The sequence below is a fragment of the Megalobrama amblycephala genome, linkage group LG10, assembly GCF_018812025.1.
Source record: "Megalobrama amblycephala isolate DHTTF-2021 linkage group LG10, ASM1881202v1, whole genome shotgun sequence".
Classification (NCBI taxonomy): domain Eukaryota; kingdom Metazoa; phylum Chordata; class Actinopteri; order Cypriniformes; family Xenocyprididae; genus Megalobrama; species Megalobrama amblycephala.
In genome coordinates, this window is record NC_063053.1 from 20199356 (window position 1) to 20219058 (window position 19703).

The 19703-nt window shown below is 37.3% G+C and overlaps 1 protein-coding gene across 2 annotated transcripts; it reads right to left on the reverse strand.

The window, feature by feature from the left end:
- Positions 1 to 742: 742 nt before the first annotated feature.
- utp25 (UTP25 small subunit processor component) lies at positions 743 to 12012 on the reverse strand. 2 transcript variants are annotated; one of them, XM_048205322.1, is made up of 13 exons: positions 11846 to 12012; positions 11698 to 11737; positions 10091 to 10253; positions 7641 to 7898; positions 7370 to 7458; positions 6625 to 6823; positions 6314 to 6507; positions 5309 to 5525; positions 3797 to 3999; positions 2496 to 2678; positions 2099 to 2208; positions 1650 to 1895; positions 743 to 1195 (listed from the first exon to the last, which is right to left on the reverse strand). In XM_048205322.1, exons 1-13 carry the CDS (start codon positions 11944 to 11946, stop codon positions 937 to 939), a joined length of 2262 nt encoding a protein of 753 aa, XP_048061279.1. In that variant the 5' UTR covers positions 11947 to 12012; the 3' UTR covers positions 743 to 936. The 2 variants fall into 2 exon arrangements, with proteins under 2 accessions (XP_048061279.1, XP_048061278.1); XM_048205321.1 differs by having other exon boundaries at positions 7641 to 7901.
- Between the last annotated feature and the right edge of the window lie 7691 nt (positions 12013 to 19703).

Genomic DNA, 19703 nt, shown 5'->3' on the forward strand with positions numbered 1-19703 from the left:
TTTTTTTCTTGAATAGGGAAGGCGTAGGACATTCAGCATAAGCGTTATAAAGAATGCGGAAGCGGAAAGTACGTTCAAGGCGATATTTTGTTTATAAAGCATAAACGGTTGTATTTTTTTTCGAAAATGACCGATCGATTCGCTAGATAAGACCCTTATTACTCATCTGGTATCGTTTAAAGCCCTTGAAGCTGCACTGAAACTGTAATTTTGACCTTCAACCTGTTGGTAGCCATTGAAATCCACTGTAAAGAGAATAATCCTGGAATGTTTTCCTCAAAAACCTTCATTTCTTTTCGACTGACGAAAGAAAGACATGAACATCTTGGATGACATGGGGGTGAGTAAATTTATCAGTAAAAGTGTATTTAAAAGTGGACTAATCCTTTAAAATTGATGACTTTTACCATAATTTAGAACTAACTTGAAAAGATATTTAATCCTAATCTCTACTGAAGAGCACATGTCAGTGTGGGTTGCTTGACAACACTGCACAATGTTCAATAAACCAAAGAAGAAACCAAAAGTTTAGTTCTTGGATGTAGAGATATAAGATGCATGAACAGTACATGATCAAAGTAAGAAAGGAGAACGTAGCACTTTTCTGACAGGAGAGGTGACTAGTCTGAATCTCTGGCATTAATACTGGCATGAGGCTATCCTTATAGTTGAGTCCTGTAAACCTTTTGGAAATACTAAAAACAAAAACAAACAAAAAACACACACATTGGTTCCAATAGTCTGAGCTGTGACTAAGAAGACTTTATATTAAAATAAGAACACAAAAGGATGAGAACAACATCATTACATTCAGTCTTATGACTGAATTTTAGGGGAATTAAAGTGAAAACATCTTTCTGTACATTACCGTGTACACTGATTATGTTCTTTCTCTGAAAGGTTAGAAATGTCACATTAGATTTTCACAGTCCCCCTTCATGTGTTTTTCTCCTCCCCTGTGATGAAAAGGTGCACTGGTTTTTTGGACTGGAGCATCTGAGCGGCACGGTCGGCCCCGGTGATGGCAGCCAGCCGGTGCATGTCATATCGGGAGTACAGGGCTGTGCAGGTGAAGCTGACAGAACCACCACCCTCTCTGACACCAGCCTGAAGCATATTACACACTTCACTGTAGAAGTGAGGGTATGTGGGCAACCCGTAGAAGATCAGGTTATGGATGCCCTTGATCGTGTATCTGACAGAAAGAGAATAAAAAAATAAATAAAAAAAAATTAAAAATAAAATAAAATTGGAAAACAAATATTGTTAAATATTATTACAAATCTAAATAATACATTTTAAAATGCAATTTATTTCTGTGTTGGCAAAGCTGAAGCCTGGAGCAATTGCTGCTGAAAAATCAGTGTCACATGATCCTTCAGAAATCATTCTAATATGCTGATTTGCTGCTCAAGAAACTTTTTTTTCAGTTGTGCTGCTTAATATTTTTGTGGAAACTGTAATTGTTCTGTGGTGAATAAAAACATGCAAAAGACCAGCATTTATTTGAATTTTTTGTAACATTATAAATGTCTTTACTATCACTTTTGAGCAATTTGATGCAGCCTTGCTGAATAAATGTAGATTTACTGAAAAAAAATTTTGAACGATAATGTACATGAAGTATGCAAATGATAATACAAACACACCTCTTGTAGAAGTGGAATCTCTCAGAGAAAAGCATAAACTGTTTTTCTCCTTTCTGGAAGTAATGTCGTGCTCGAGACACCTCCGATCTCTGCGAGTACTCGCTGACACTAGCAAAACTGATGTCTTCTTTCTTCAGGTAGTTTCGCAGGCGAACAAAATCAAAGTACGAAGGCACATAGATGAAAGTGTGGGACATAACAGAGTCTCTATACTGGGGCAGGACCTTATCCACAAAGAACTGGAACCTAAAGAATCATGGGTAATGTAGTTTAAATATTTGCATATAATTCTCAAACATCATAGGTCGATCGACAATAAATGTATGCAAAGAAATGTACCAATTACTTCATAATTATAACACTAAAGTTTTCACTAAGAGGTTCCTCTGGGCAGACTGCAAACTGCTGCCCTCTTGTGCTCAGAATGAAAAACTGCAGCAGTCTCTAACCTGGCGTCCTGGTCCACGAAGCTGTCAGAGTGAAACATCTGGAATACGTGCGGTAGCTGCACGAGAACCTGGCAGATTGAGCCCACCTTTGGAATGGTTTTACTGCACACCTGAGAGAAAGAAGAACATTATCTTACATTTATGCATTAGACTAACATTCCATACGGTGTATATTTTATTAGTTTATGCATTCTAAGGGAATCTAAACCCATGACTTTGGCATTGATAGCTCTACTGTTTGAGCTAAACCAAACTTAAATATGTGCATCTACTTATATAAAGATATTGTATGAATTCAGCAATGTTCTAAAACAACGCTAAGACAATCAGATAAGCCTCCCCCCAAAATACAAGTACTTCAAAATATGAACAATTGTCAGGGTGTTTGTTTGAGCACCTGTCCCCTGTAGTTGTGGCAGTGTTTGGTAAGGATGTTGGTGATCTGGGGCTCTTGTATGGCACTGAACACCAGCGTCTGTCTGTAATGTGCCGCCCAATTGTTCAGGTTCCACATGCGCACACGAGAGAAATCAACACCGTGAGAGTCCAACGGTTGCAGATTCAAATTCTTCAACACATGCTGGAACACACACAGGACCATGGGAAATTAAGCAGAAGTAAAAAGCTCATTTGACTGCAAATATAAAATACATAAACATATATAACTTGTTAAAATAGACAACAATACAATTATCAAAATCTAAAATTTAAAGGTGCCCTAGATTCAAAATTTGAATTTACCTCAGCATAGTTTAATAACAAGAGTTCAGTACATGGAGAAGACATACATTGAGTTTCAAACTCCATTGCTTTCTCTTTCTTATGTAAATCTCATTTGTTTAAAAGACTTCCGGAAAACACGCGGATCTCAACATAACACCGACTGTTACGTAACAGTCGGGGTGTACGCCCCAATATTTGCATATGCCAGCCCATGTTCCCAACATTATGAAAGGCATTAGACAAGGGCAGCCAGTAACGTCTGGATCTGCACAGGTTAATCAACAGACTAGGTAAGCAAGAACAACAGCGAAAATGGCAGATGGAGCGATAATAACTGACATGATCCATGATAGCATGATATTTTTAGTGATATTTGTAAATTGTCTATCTAAATGTTTCGTTAGCATGTTGCTAATGAACTGTTAAATGAGGTTAAAGTTACCATCGTTTCTTACTGAATTCACGGAGACAAGAGCCGTCGCTATTTTCATTTTTAAACACTTGCAGTCTGTATAATTCATAAACACAACTTCATTCTTTATAAATCTCTCCAACAGTGTAGCATTAGCCGTTAGCCACGGAGCATATAGCCTCAAACTCAAAGAATCAAATATAAACATCAAAATAAATACTTTACTCACATAATTCGAAGCATGCATACAGCATGTATATTGTAAAGATCCATTTGAGGGTTATATTAGCTGTGTGAACTTTGTAAATGTGCTGTAATATAATCGAGAGCTCGTGTGGCAGGGAGCACATGAATTAAAGGGGCGGCGCGCTGAAAAAATCAGAAATGCCCAAAATAGGCAGTTAAAAAAATTAATAAAAAAAAAAATCTATGGGGTATTTTGAGCTGAAACTTCACAGACACATTCAAGGGACAACTTAGACTTATATTACATCTTGTGAAAAAGCATTCTTGGGCACCTTTAAATGAAAACTAACAAGAACCTTTGGAAAACTGAAACCCACCAGCAAGTGTTCCCAGTTCTGCATGAGGAAAACATCCGCCTGATCCACAATCAGAAGTTCAATCGAAGACAGGAAGTCAAATTCTCTCTTCTTTTCACCGTCGGCACCCAGAACTGTACGCAGACCCAGTGGAGATGCAATGATAATGTCAGAAGAGTAGAACGGAGCATAGAGACGCATACTGCGTTTCAGGATAGACAAACCTGCCCACACAGAGAGAAAAATAAATATAGTGCACAATAAAAGGTTACATTTAACAAAGGTAAATAAAGTTAAACTCTTCATTCTAACTAGCATCAGGGGTTAAAAGGGAATTGTGTTATTTCTGTCACCAGGGGAACCAAAGGGAAACTTTAAAGGTGCCCTAGAATTAAATATTGAATTTATATTGGCATAGTTGAATAACGAGTGCAGTACATGGAAAAGACATACACTGAGTTTCAAACTCCATTGTTTCCTCCTTATATAAATCTCATTTGTTTAAAAGACCTCTGAAGAACAGGCGAATCTCAACATAACACCAACTGTTACGTAACAGTCGGGGTGTACGCCCCCAATATTTGCATATGCCAGCCCATGATCAAGCCATTAGACAAGGGCAGAACGTCTGGATGTGCACAGCTGAATCAACAGACTAGGTAGGCAAGCAAGAACAATAGCGAAAAGTGGCAGATGGAGCGATAATAACTGACATGATCCATGATAACATGATATTTTTAGTGATATTTGTGAATTGTCTTTCTAAATATTTCGTTAGCATGTTGCTAATGTACTGTTAAATGTGGTTAAAGTTACCATTGTTTATTAATGTATTCACGGAGACAAGAGAGCCGTCGCCATTTTCATTTTTAAACACTTGCAGTCTGTATAATGCATAAACACAACTTCATTCTTTATAAATTTCTCCAACAGTGTGTAATGTTAGCTTTATCCACGGAGCACAGCCTCAAACTCATTCAGAATCAAATGTAATACATCCAAATAAATACTATACTTACATGATCCGATGAATGCAAGCAGCACGCTTGACGAACATCTTGTAAAGATCCATTTTGAGGGTTATATTAGCTGTGTAAACTGTGTTTATGCTGTTCAAGGCAAGCGCGAGCTCCGGGGGAGGGGGAGCACGAGAATTAAAGGGGACGCAACCTATATATCGGTGCATAGTTAATGATGCCCCAAAATAGGCAGTTAAAAAAATTAATTAAAAAAAAATCTATGGGGTATTTTGAGCTGAAACTTCACAGACACATTCAGGGGACACCTTAGACTTATATTACATCTTTTAAAAAGAAGTTCTAGGGCACCTTTAAACATTGGATTGATACAGTATTGAATTCAATACAGTACGTTTATAAAAAAAAAAAAAGATAGACATTTAAAAGAATGCTATAGCTAGATTTAAGATTTTTTTCCCCCAATTTTTTTTTCTCTTAACATTTAAAGTACATTCTAACACAAAAACATGAGCAAACATGGAACATTATAGTTTAAGATTTTCAGTTATCATACCTATCCTGAAATGGTCATCCACATTTCCAGAAAAGACAGCATGATAGTCGTCAGGTCTGTGCAGATTAGGTGGCCTTTCACCTGGCTCCTCTCCAAACTCTTCCTTGAATCGCTTTTTGTTACTGACGTCCATCTTCCTGCCTTTGGGCTCCAATAGTGTTATGAAGGTCTGGACGACTCGCAGCGCTCCATCTCTGAACGGCACCAGAATCAAAACCTAGAAGATGAAGAGTTAATTATAAGAATGTGGATGGCTAATTTAAAGCTATTTTTATTAATGTAGTAAAAATATTTAAAAATGGATTGAAAATCAAACTATGAATTATTAACCCTTTCCCAGCCAGTGTTTACCAGAAGCATTTTTGATAATTTTTTCAAATTTTCATGGCCCCCAGAACATTTTGTTGTATGACTATCTGAACATGCAATAAATCAAAAGAAATAACAGAGCCTCTGCTTTTAAATAACAAAAAAAAAAAAAAAATTCTAGCATTCTTTTTTTTAATCAACACTTGAATGTGGGTAAATTTCATTAAAAAACATTTTCTTCAAATGTTGCATTTTCTTCAACATTTTGAAGAAAAAGCTGAGAAAATCAAGTTGTCAAAGACTACTTGAGATTTAGAAAAATAATCAAAACATAGATGGAGTAGATCGTTTCCATCAACATCCCCAAAGCTTCACCACCCTATACCACTTTCAGGGTTGATGTTTCATTCTGTAACGACAGGCAGTTTTAATTTATATGCTGTTTAATGTTTGATGATCGTGCTATTTTACAAGTGCATAAGCAATGCTTCTATCGCTTATTTCTGCTTCTTCTTTGCCTGTGTTTTGATCCAGAGATTCTGTACTCTTTCAGAAGATGCATCATTGTGGCCCCTACCGTATAACAGTGAAAACATGGATTGCCAGAAAATTGTCAATGGCAGGGAAAGAGTTAAAAAAAAAAAAAAAAAATCAATAAACAACATGCCGGTGGTATAAATCGGAATACAGTGGTACCTTTGGTCTAGTTAAGCCCCGATCCCGAAAATCCTCATTCACATCTTTAGTTTCCTTCAACTTGGCATTATTTCTAAGCACACGACTGTTTGCCTTTAACACGTGGTTCAGCACATGAAGACAGTATGCACTCCGTACTTCCTTAGCCTCTCTTAGAGGAGAGCAATTTGTAAAATACACATCCCTGTAAGTACCTGTATAAACAAAATATGGGAAATGATTACAAAAAAAAAAAAAAAACCAGCAAAGTGTCATTTTAAATACTAGGATGTGTGGTGTAATAATAAATTATTTTAATTTTGCTGAAATACCCATAAGCCCAAGCAATTCCTTCTGCAACTCTGTGATATCTGTCAGAGCGCCTCCTTCAGGTCCAAAGGGCTGGTTTAGCAAGTGCCAATTTGCCTCCAGGGTTTTGTGAATGGGTGGAACAGGGGCAGATGAAGGCTGACCCACGGTTGGGAAACGTTCCAGTGGACACAAACATTGCAGAATGCCTAGCTTTGGCCACTGGAGGGGGAGAAGGAAAAAATAACTGAAATTTGTTTTAAAGAAATTAATACTTCTATTCAGCAAGGATGCTTTAAAATTGATTAAAAGTGACAGTAAAGACATTTATAATGTTACAAAAGATTTCTATTTTTTAAGAATGGTGTTCTTTTGAACTTTGTATTCATCAAAGAATCCTGAAGAATGTTTCATGGTTTTCACAAAAACATTAAGCAACAAAACTGTTTTCAATATTAATAATAAGAAATGTTTCTTGAGCAGCAAATCAGCATATTAGAATGATTTCTGAAGGATCATGTGACAGACTGGAGTAATGATGCTGAAAATTCAGCTTTGCATCACAGGAATATATTATATTTTATATTAAAAATAGAAAACAGTTATTTTAAATTGTCATCATATTTCCCAATATTACTGTTTTACTGTATTTTTGATCAAATAAATGCAGCCTTGATGTGCACGAGACATGTCTTATCTTCATAATCCGGTATACACACACATATATACACAATCAAGGTACCAAATAAAAACTGATGACTGGAATACCTTAACCTGAGTCTTGATCTTTGATCCTTGCAAGATTTGGCCCACTTCGTCTTCATTCAGTTCAATCTCCTGGTGCTTCACAAGCATGTCTACAACAACCAGAGAGTCACAAAGGCATAGCTGGGCCTAGCTTTTCAATTTGCTTCTAAAGTTAAACCATCTTTTCAATCTTGAGTACTAGACTTAAAGAGTTTACAAAACAAAAAAACCCACATTAACAGCAATTATTAAGAATTTAGAACCGCACTGATGAATCATGGGAATGCCTCACCTTCCTCCTGTTCCTGCTCTCCCGTGTTTTCCTCCCCTTCTGCAGGCAGGTTGGTTTCCAGACAGAATGCACCTTCATTCTTATCTGTAAACTCTTCTTCCATCTCTCCCGTTTTATTCTCCTCTATATCTCCATTTGTCTTTTCAGGCTGTTCTTTATCTTGTGAATCACCAGGTGTTTCACCCTCCTCTTCCTCTAGATCTTCCTCAGCATCATCACCTTCCTCCTCCTCCTCTTCTTCTTCTCCACCACTCTCTCCTACTTGAGAATGATTTTTAATTACAGGCCATTAGACTCTTTCAGACGAAGCACCACAATGAATATAGACGGGTTTCCTGTATACAAACAATACTGGATGCGCGCACATTCAGGGGGCAAAACCGGTAAGAAAAAAAAAAAAAACGCTTAACGTGGCTTAATGTACTAAGACAGTGATATTAACAGACCAAACTCTGTAAACATCAGACTAATAAACCATACTATGTACAGAAAAGCAGTTGAGCCCAGAATATGAATGCAATTCGTTTAATTACACGTTAAGTGTTTTCCTCCCATAGAAAACCGTTATAAAGAAAAAGCTTAACGTCGCTTAATGTAGCCTACTAATATTAAAAGATAGCGATATTAAAGGTGCCATCGAACGTTTTTTTACAAGATGTAATATAAGTCTATGGTGTCCCCTGAATTTGTCTGAAGTTTCAGCTCAAAATACCCCATAGATTTTTTTTTATTCATTTTTTTAACTGCCTATTTTGGGGCATCATTAAATATGAGCCGATTTATGCTGCGGCCCCTTTAATTCTCGTGCTCTCCGCCCACGGAGCTCGCGCTTGCCTTAAACAGTGCCTAAACAAAGTTTACACAGCTAATATAACCCTCAAATGGATCTTTACAAAGTGTTCGTCATGTATGCGTCGGATTATGTGAGTATTGTATACTGTTATATTGTTTACATTTGATTCTGAATGAGTTTGAGGCTGTGCTCCGTGGCTAACGGCTAATGCTACACTGTTGGAGAGGTTTATAAAGAATGAAGTTGTGTTTATGAATTATACAGACTGCAAGTGTTTAAAAATGAAAATAGCGACGGCTCTTGTCTCCGTGAATACAGTAAGAAACGATGGTAACTTTAACCACATTTAACAGTACATTAGCAACATGCTATCGAAACATTTAGAAAGACAATTTACAAATATCACTAAAAACATCATGATATCATGGATCATGTCAGTCCATCTGCCATTTTTCGCTATTGTCCTTCCTTGCTTACCTAGTCTGATGATTCAGCTGTGCTGCTCCAGACGTTAATGTCTGCCCTTGTCTAATGCCTTTCATAATGTTGGGAACATGGGCTGGCATATGCAAATATTGGGGGCGTACACCCCAACTGTTGCGTAACAGTCGGTGTTATGTTGAGATTCGCCTGTTCTTCGGAGGTCTTTTAAACAAATGAGATTTATATAAGAAGGAGGAAACAATGGAGTTTGAGACTCACTGTATGTCATTTCCATGTACTGAACTCTTGTTATTTAACTATGCCAAGATAAATTCAATTTTTAATTCGAGGGCACCTTTAAAAGATCAAATTCAGCACAAACCAATGTTTCTGTATAGTATGCTTTATTAGTATAGTGTTTACTAAGTTTGGTCTTTTAATGTCACTGCCTTAGTATTGAGCCACGTTAAGCTTTTTCACGTTAAACGTTTTCTGCATGCACCTCACGGGAGGTAACGGTCATTTATGCTGAGAAAAGAGGTGAATGCAAATATCTGCAGGTAGCCTACAACATCTGTTCTGCCAAATTATTTATGAACTCCACAAAGAATATTATAGCGTTTTTAAACAGTACTTGGAGGTGCATGCAATTCTTGGCATGTAACGTTATGTAGAACTCGACATAACACCTGTAGAAGATTGTAACATTAATCAACCATTGTAATTAACGTAGATTTCGCATTGTTTCTGTATGGCAGTTTATTATTGTTGACTCAATAATAAACTGCCATTTCAGAGTTGGATCGTTTGTTTCATTTGCATATTAATAAAACATTATGTATAACGTTAACTGACTAGTAGGCTAAGTTATAATGTTAGTCATCAGGTCTCAAACGAAATTGTCCAACTAAGTTTGCTAATCATAAAGACCTGACATACCCTATGAACTTACCTGGTTTTGTTGGTTGTTGAGCCTTTCTATCCTAAAATTAAATTACTTTAAACATACTGTGCAAGACATGAGATCTGTGACAGCTAGCTAGGTGTGTGGCAGTGAGGAAATGTATAGTATCTATTACTTTAGAAGCCTAGGTAGCGCAGACTCTGCCAATTATATTAAGAAATTAACTCTAAGTAATGGTGAGACAATTGCTTTCTGCCCCCTAGTTGTGCGCATCACTGTGATGATGTTGCACGGAAACCCGTCTATTAGAAAGTATGATTTTGATTTTACCTTCAACCTCTTCTCCGTCATCCTCATCTTCACTTTCTTCATCTTCACTGTTGTCATCAGCACCTTGGATCATGGTGGACAGCAGTTTCTGATAAGCAGACTGCTGCTCTATATCACTTTCTTCCTCACTGTCAGGTTCAGGGCGCTGTGGACTGTCCGGCCGCTAAGGTGCAGATTGCAGAAAATTTTAATTTTATCGTTTGAAACAAAACAGAGCACTTTAAAGGGTTAGTTCACCCAAAAATGAAAATTCTGTCATTTATTACTCATACTCATGCTGTTCCACACCCGTAAGACCTTCGTTAATCTTCGGAACACAAATTAAGATATTTTTGTTGAAATCCGATGGCTCAGTGAGGCCTGCATAGCCAGCAATGACATTTCCTCTCTCAAGATCCATTCATGTACTAAAAACATATTTAAATCAGTTCATGTGAGTACAGTGGTTCAATATTAATATTATAAAGCGACGAGAATATTTTTGGTGCGCCAAAAAACAAAATAACGACTTATATAGTGATGGCCGATTTCAAAACACTGCTTCAGGAAGCTTCGGAGAGTTATGATTCTTCTGTGTCGATTCATGATTCGGATCTCGTGTCAAACTGCTAACGGCTGAAATCACGTGACTTTGGCGCTACGAACAGCAGATTCGACACGCTGATTCATTATGCTCCGAAGCTTCCTGAAGCAGTGTTTTGAAAGTCGTTATTAATAAGTCGTTATTTTGTTTTTTTGGCGCACCAAAAATATTCTCGTCGCTTTATAATATTAATATTGAGCCACTGTACTCACATGAACTGATTTAAATATGTTTTTAGTACCTTTATGGATCTTGAGAGAGGAAATGTCATTACTCCCCATGCAGGCCTCACGGAGCCAAAGGATTTCAACAAAAATATCTTAATTTGTGTTCTGAAGATGAACGAAGGTCTTACGGGTGTGGACGACATGAGGGTGAGTAATAAATGACAGAATTTTCATTTTTGGGTGAACTAACCCTATAACATGAAGAGCAGAACTTCAACCAGGGCTGCGTTTCCCAAAAGCATTGTAAGCTTAAGTTGATCGTAGCTCCATTGAAAGCAATGGAGCTATGATCAACTTAGGCTTACGATGCTTTTGGGAAACGCTACCCTGAGCAGTACGATTGAACCAGGGACAGCTTCCCTTATCTATGGAAGCCCACTTCACCACATAAGAAAAAAAAAAATCATGCTTTGGTAAATCATAATTATTATACTTATTACATATTTATAAATACATACTTATAAAAAGTCGATATTGTGACAAATGTCATGATTTCGACTTATATCATAATTAAGATTTACCAAACAATTTTTTTTTTTCTTACGTGGCGGAAATAGGCTTATCAGGTATCCATACTTATCAGGTCTAGCCAAACATATTTCTATTAACATACAATTGACCCTTTTTGTCCTTTATGTAATGTTACTCGTGGTGTACATGCATTCAGATTCATTATCTGCTGTCAAATGCTCCTCATTCACCTGGACTATTGACTGGAATCAAAAGGAGGTTGTTTGACTTGCAGAAACAAGTCAGAGTCACGATTCAAGAAAGACTACTAGTCTATTATTACTTACCAAGCGCACAATCTGAGTCTTCTCCGGTCTATCAACAACACTAAGAAGCAAAACAAGTGTGAGTTTTAGTAATTTTACTACTTGAAGCTAACTTGAATGCTAACTAGTACTGTCTGTTGTTTTGTGAACAACACATCGCACTACTTACTTATCGTGAAAAGGGTGCTGTTCTCCAAATTCTTTTAGATGTTTCTTCTGTTTCTTAGTTAAATTTGTAACCTCTTGTTTTCCTCGCCTTCTTTTGCCCATGTTTCTGTTCTACACACACGTGTGTAACTCGCCCTTGTTTTCTTCACGAATAGTTAGCGTGTCACCACACTCTGTCGCCACCTGTCGGCTTGGAATAAAGGTAGTACCGCGAGAAAGAAACCACAGATTTGCAAATATTCTGTAAAAAATCAACCCAAAAATTAAAATAAACATTTTAATAATAGGTTTTATCATTTCAATTGCTTCCACAAACACAGGCTGGATTACTGAACACACAGTGGGCCTGATTCAATGATGTTTTAGCACCTGTCAAAGCAAAAGAATCATGTCATTGGTTTATCTTTCACCTCATTTTGAGATTTTCTCACTGTTACGTTAGTAGATGTTCTGCCACAACATGATTAGTGCCTTTAAAATGCTCTAGCCTATCATTCCCCTAAGAGTCAAGGAATCAGACTTTTCTTTTCCTCTGGCTGTGCGTCACACAGCTTTAACTAATTACAAACACTGCAGGCGTGGAGGAATGGATCTCACCATCCGTTCAGGTGCAGCAGACGTATCGGGTGTTCATCAGAATCAGAGCAGAACTGATGTTTGATGTGCGTTAACTCGACTGCAGCCGAAAATATCTTGGCCAGAGCATGTGTAAGAATGTATGTAATTGATTTGATCATTGAAAATTGTTCCATAACATTCAATGAAAACAGATGTGTGGTTACCAAATACGGAGACATTTTTTAAAAGTTATTTATATATTTATTTATTTAATTCTCCCTGAGAGACCCACCTCCCCCCCAGCCTCTGAGAACATGTGGTCTGTGATTATAAAGCATATTCCCTGCTGGTGATTAGGGTGCCTATGAATAACAGCAGGGCTGGAGGCCAGTGAAAACAAGGGGAGTGAAACAAATGAACCACACACATCTCAGCTCAGGGGTGAGTCATAAACACACCAAAGGTTAGAAAAACACGGTTGGGTGCCAGCGTGAAGGCGAGGTGAGTGTCCGTGAACACCACCGAAAATGCCGTCCCAACAAGCGTAGGCCAAGAATCTCGTGGCCACTTCCTGTGATAAAGCTTTGTGTGTGCAACTTGTTTTGTATTTATTTGTCAAATTTTCCCTTATGTATCTCATGTAATGTGTGTTGAATAGTGGGGTTGCTGTAGTTGAATCTTGTAGTTCTCAGTTTGTATTGTTTCTTGAAAATTCTCGATTTGATCTCACTATGTCAGTGATCTAGTTGCAGCAGTTAAAAGTCACGGAAGTTGCAACAGATCTTGAACATATGCGCAGATGAATTGTTCACATTAAAGGGATAGTTTACCCAAAAATGAAAATTATCCCATAAATTACCCTCAAGCCATACTGTATGACTTTAATCTTTCAGCTGAACACAGAGTTTTATTAAAAAATATCCTGGCTCTTCCCAGCTTTGTAATGGGATTGAATGGCGCCTGAGTTTGTAAAGCTCCAAAAATCACATCTATCCATCATAAAAGTAATTCATACGACTCCAGCGGGTTAATAAATCCCTTCTGAAGCAAAGTGATGGCTTTTTGTAAGAAAAATATCAACATTTAAAACTTTATAATCACTGGCTTCCGGCAATGGCCGTACACGAATCTAGTTCCGGTGGAAGAGTGACCTCTAGCCTGATGTGAAGGTGAACTATCCCTATAAGTTAGAACATGCATTTAGAAAATAGGTGAACTTTCATTTCTGTCAGGACCACTATCGTCATATATGATAGATAATGCATAGAGTTTGTATTGGCGGTATGGTTCTGTTCTGGGCAAGAACTCCCTGCGCATCCATGCAGCCTAGCATGGATAAGAGCAGGGAGAGCAGCAATAAACCCCCCAGGGTAAACAGAACAGGACCAACATGCAGATATCATTAAATGTCATGATTTAACATACACATTTTTCGAGAATTAGTCTGATTCAGGGGAAATAATAAGGCCAATCCTGACTGAAGAGAGGAGAAGCTGGGGATGGAGGAGGGTAATTTGCTCCTGAGAAATGCAATAGCTGCTGATAATACGGAGGAGCTTATATATAGATGCCGTAATAGGCGTCGTATTCCTATAGGTAGACGCAAGTCACCTGGGTGTCAGCTGATGCAAGCTTGACTGACGTGACCTGCCAGAACTGACGCTACGCTAGATTATATGCAGACTTTTACAGCACACTGGAAGGGAAAATTATGTTTATGGTAATATTAAATTTATAAAATAATTATGGTACAGGTAACTAAGCATTCCGCTTTAGAAGGCATGGAAATGATCATACGAGTCATATGGTTTATGGTGCCTTTGCATCTGTTTTGAAGCTTAAAAGCTTTAGTCTCCATCAGTGTAATTGCTTGGGGAAAAAGCACAACAGAATGGTTTCATTCCAAATTTCACCTTTTCATGCTCACAGATTGTCACAACTTGAGGCTTAGTAAATAGAATATAATTTCATTTTTTTGGGTTGTTATTTTTATTCCTTTAAGCCAAGTTCCTTTCCATGACACTAGAGGGCATTGCTCTTTAATGTTAATCTATTAATTCATGGAGACAGGGATAGTGGAGACAGGGATAGCTGCAGGTTGGAGTAATGTGCCGAAAGGAGGTGAGCCGAAAGGTGAATTGACACAACAGAAACTAATCCCTAACCCTACCCCAACCTTCGCCACAGCCATTACACCAACCTGCAGATACCCACACTTGGAGACATTTAATAAAACTGTCTTATAACAGGCAAACACTTTTTGTTGGTGAGACGAGAGGATGAAGCAGCATTAATTTTCATTAGAAGTACAAGAGCAGTGTTCAGAATATTCTCTGCCTGTTCCAAAACTGGCATCAAATGAATTGCATAATTATCGGAACGTTCTCAGATTACAATAATTACACACACATATCAATCGCACTTACTTGCCCAAATTACATTTAATTGAGCAAATATTTATCCAATTTCCAACTTAATGGAATGGCTTCATTTTTTACACAGAAAATCTTTATTCTGTTCAGTAAAGGATCCAAAATGCTCAAATCCCGTTGTTGATCATTTGTGTTGACCTGTTGCAGCTGGTTTGCATGTGTTGGAGTCTGATTCCTCTTGAAGTGTTTTCCAGCTTGTTAAAGAAATGAGAGACAAAACTACAGCACTCTGAAAGAAAAATGCAGACGTTTACGGGACTCTTGTTAAATTACCCACATCAAAATGAAACAGCCTTTCGCCAATAATTGGCAGCAGAGTTAGTTTTACAGAAACACTCAGCCTGGGGCAGATAGTGGCTTATGTGTTAGCATGGGGCAGATAGTGGGCTAAAGATGGAAGACAGCACAAGACATGTGATATGGGGTAGACTACGGGCCGGACAGCGACAAACAGGCAATGTAGACGGTAACGTAAGCATAGGGTGATATATAAAATCTTTACAAGTTGTTGTTGTTGGACGTTTTGCGCATGTGAAGTCAGTTGGCTGACATGTGTTGAAGAAAGTCACATTGGGACTGTGCCTAAATGTCCAGCAGACTGAGATCCCACACCTGGGGTTTCAGTAAACATTGACCTGAACTCAGGGCTAATGCTAATGCATCTTTAGCAAGACAACATTTGAAAAAGCGGGAAGGGAAATTCTTTGTTAATACAAATGTGCTATTTCTGACAAAACCTCACCTATTTATATTAAAAAAAATATTTAAAGATGTCCCTATTTGAAAAAATAAATAAGTATTTATATATATATATATATATATATATATATATATATATATATATATATATATATATATATATATATATATATATATATATATATTTTAATAGGCAAATACACTCTTAGCCCGGATTTTATATTTACTTAAAAATATAATTACAATATACTTAAAATATTTAAGTTTGGTTGCATTACTTATAAAATATAAGTATATTCTACTAATTTGTGGGTGTATTTGAATGTGTTAATAAATGTAAGTTAAATGCACTTAAATTATGAAGTTTTTCTCCTGACCACGCCTCCTACACACTGGTTTGAGGCAGGTAATGACGCCATTTTGTCGTGGTATGTGTGAATTCAAGGAGCTGTTGATGAGCAGTTGGAACATTTGTTTTGGCTGTTCTACAGACATTTTTTCCAAACATTTACCTTTTATAGTTTTTCACCAAAGGAGAAAATCACAATTTTTAAGTTACCATCATCGAGGTCAGGGTTTGTTTTAGTTGAGCTCTTGACCCTTGACTTTTTAATATTAGATTTTCTTTGGGCAGTTTTAACTGCATTAAAACCAACCAGACAAGCAAAGTTAAAAGATGATCAGGTGGTGTTGATTATGTTTTCACATAATCATTATTTGATGATTGAATCACTGAAGTCATTTGGAGCCCATCTCTGAGTTAGATTTACATTATTGATAGCAGCACTGTGATTCTGAAGCGGAAGATCAACTTTTACAATAAAATTGTTTTTTTTTTTTAAAGTTGTCCTTATCACACAAAAAAAAAAAAAAATATATATATATATATATATATATATATTAGGCACACACAGACATCAAGAATCAGCGTATGAATCTCAACAGATCAACTCTGAACACTAGAAAACAAGCTACTAAAAAGTCACAAAAAACAGCAAAATTTAAATAGTGAGAATAAAGAAAATTACTAAGACAATTCAGCTCATAATTTATTCATGCAGCAATGCATGATGGGAGGCATGGATGAATTTTGATTGGTGGCAAGTTAACTTGCTTAGTACATTGAACTTAAATATACTATGTGTAACAAAGTAATTAATATTAGAAAACATTTTAAGTTAAATGAACTCGAATTATTAAGTTCACATTACTTAATCGTTACTTAATTTTTTTTAAGGCAACCAAATTTTTTAAGTAAATTCAACTTATCCGGGCTAACAGTGTACTTAAGAATCAATGAATGGATCATTATTACAGTGATTATTATGTTTCTAATATGTTATATGTTCGGCAATGGTTTAACCCTTAAAGATGGAGTGTGTAGCTTTTCATTTCTTAAACAACCATGTAGGAGGACACATCATGGCCATATTCCTGGATGACAATGTCAAGATTCACCAGGGTTAAAACTGTGAATGAATGGTTCAGAGAGCATGAAGAATCATTTTGAGTCCAGACCTTAATTTCGCTGAAAGTTTTTGGGATGTGCTGGAGAAGACTTTACAGAGAGCTCACCTCTTGCATTGTAAATACAAGATGTTGACCAAAAATGTATGCACCTCTTGATGGAAATAACATTACAACATTTATTTCCATCGAGAGGTGCATCATTTTTTGGTCAATATCTTGTATGCAAGAGATGAGCTCTCTGTAAAATCACCTCCACCACATCCCAAAAACTTACACTAAGGTTAAGGTCAGTGCCAATTTATACGTGAAAATGATTCTTCATGCTCCTGTAAAAACTGTATATTCTATCACTTAAAAAAAACATCATTTAGTATGATTTATAAGCTATTTTCCTCATGGGGACCAAAATTTCAGGTATGGCCATCTTTGTCTTTTGTCCCCATAATGTATAGGGTTATAAATATATAAAGTGTGTATAAATATTTGGCTATAGTTTGGGATATAATTATCTATATATAAAATTTTACATATTTTTTATATTATTTATGAATATTTATAAATATAATTATAAATACCTTTATATTAAAACAGAAGTCTATAGTATGGTATGTCCCTATTTAGATTAGCTAAGTTAGGTAAGTAAATTGTGTGCACACATTTTATTAAAATGCTTCACCTGGTAGTATTTGTTTAGATAGTCTGTTAACCACAGATGGAATGTAATCTGTCTAAATGAGTGACGGTTCACACTTATTGCCCACAGCAACCCGGAACATTCCAAAGCCGCCGATGACAACTTTATGATTAGAACTAATTCACTCCTTTGTGTCTGCATGTGTTGTGGCTTTCATACAAGTGCTGAGACTTTACATTGAACGAATCTCAATGGCAGGAATGTACCATGGACTGTACTCAGAGTGCTGAAGACATTAACACGTATAGCGTCTCTATAGCCCACTAGTTCTCACAAATTTATAAACTCAACTTACAGTGGGTACGGAAAGTATTCAGACCCCCTTAAATTTTTCACTCTTTTTTATATTGCAGCCATTTGCTAAAACCATTTAAGTTCATTTTTTTTCCCTCATTAATGTAAACACAGCACTCCATATTGACAGAAAAACACAGAATTGTTGACATTTTTGCAGATTTATTAAAAAAGAAAAACTGAAATATCACATGGTCCTAAGTATTCAGACCCTTTGCTGTGACACTCATATGTTTAACTCAGGTGCTGTCTATTTCTTCTGATCATCCTTGAGATGGTTCTACACCTTCATTTGAGTCCAGCTGTGTTTGATTATACTGATTGGACTTGATTAGGAAAGTCACTCACCTGTCTATATAAGACCTTACAGCTCACAGTGCATGTCAGAGCAAATGAGAATCATGAGGTCAAAGGAACTGCCTGAAGAGCTCAGAGACAGAATTGTGGCAAGGCACAGATCTGGCCAAGGTTACAAAAAAAATTCTGCTGCACTTAAGGTTCCTAAGAGCACAGTGGCCTCCATAATCCTTAAATGGAAGACGTTTGGGATGACCAGAACCCTTCCTAGAGCTGGCTGTCTGGCCAAACTGAGCTATCGAGGGAGAAGAGCCTTGCTGAGAGAGGTAAAGAAGAACCCAAATATCACTGTGGCTGAGCTCCAGAGATGCAGTCAGGAGATGGGAGAAAGTTGTAGAAAGTCAACCATCACTGCAGCCCTCCACCAGTCATGGCTTTATGGCAGAGTGGCCCGACGGAAGCCTCTCCTCAGTGCAAGACACATGAAAGCCCGCATGGAGTTTGCTAAAAAAACACCTGAAGGACTCCAAGATGGTGAGAAATAAGATTCTCTGGTCTGATGAGACCAAGATAGAACTTTTTGGCCTTAATTCTAAGCGGTATGTGTGGAGAAAACCAGGCACTGCTCACCTGTCCAATACAGTCCCAACAGTGAAGCATGGTGGTGGCAGCATCATGCTATGGGGGTGTTTTTCAGCTGCAGGGACAGGACGACTGGTTGCAATCGAGGGAAAGATGAATGCAGCCAAGTACAGGGATATCCTGGACGAAAACCTTCTCCAGAGTGCTCAGGACCTCAGACTGGGCCGAAGGTTTATCTTCCAACAAGACAATGACCCTAAGCACACAGTTAAAATAACGAAGGAGTGGCTTCACAACAACTCCGTGACTGTTCTTGAATGGCCCAGCCAGAGCCCTGACTTAAACCCAACTGAGCATCTCTGGAGAGACCTAAAAATGGCTGTCCACCAACGGTCACCATCCAACCTGACAGAACTGGAGAGTGGCAGAGGATCCCCAAATCCAGGTGTGAAAAACTTGTTGCATCTTTCCTAAAAAGACTCATGGCTGTATTAGATCAAAAGGGTGCTTCTACTAAATACTGAGCAAAGGGTCTGAATACTTAGGACCATGTGACATTTCAGTTTTTCTTTTTTAATAAATCTGCAAAAATGTCAACAATTCTGTGTTTTTCTGTCAATATGGGGTGCTGTGTGTACATTAATGAGGAAAAAAAAAAAGAACTTAAATGATTTTAGCAAATGGCTGCAATATAACAAAGAGTGAAAAATATAAGGGGGTCTGAATACTTTCCGTACCAACTTTATACTTGCATTTAAAGTGGCACTGAGAATTACAACAGTGTCAGTTTGTTATCTGAAGGAAATCTCATGAGAGTGCAAGTATTAAGAACA

Excerpts from the sequence above, each read along its gene's own strand:
- utp25 (XM_048205321.1), bottom strand. The coding sequence starts at position 11,946 with ATGGGCAAAAGAAGGCGAGGAAAACAAGAGGTTACAAATTTAACTAAG. Across the intron at positions 4,000-5,308 it reads GGATGACCATTTCAGGATAG|GTTTGTCTATCCTGAAACGC; the intron begins GTATGATAACTG and ends CTGTGTGGGCAG. Across the intron at positions 1,896-2,098 it reads TTCGTGGACCAGGACGCCAG|GTTCCAGTTCTTTGTGGATA; the intron begins GTTAGAGACTGC and ends ATGATTCTTTAG.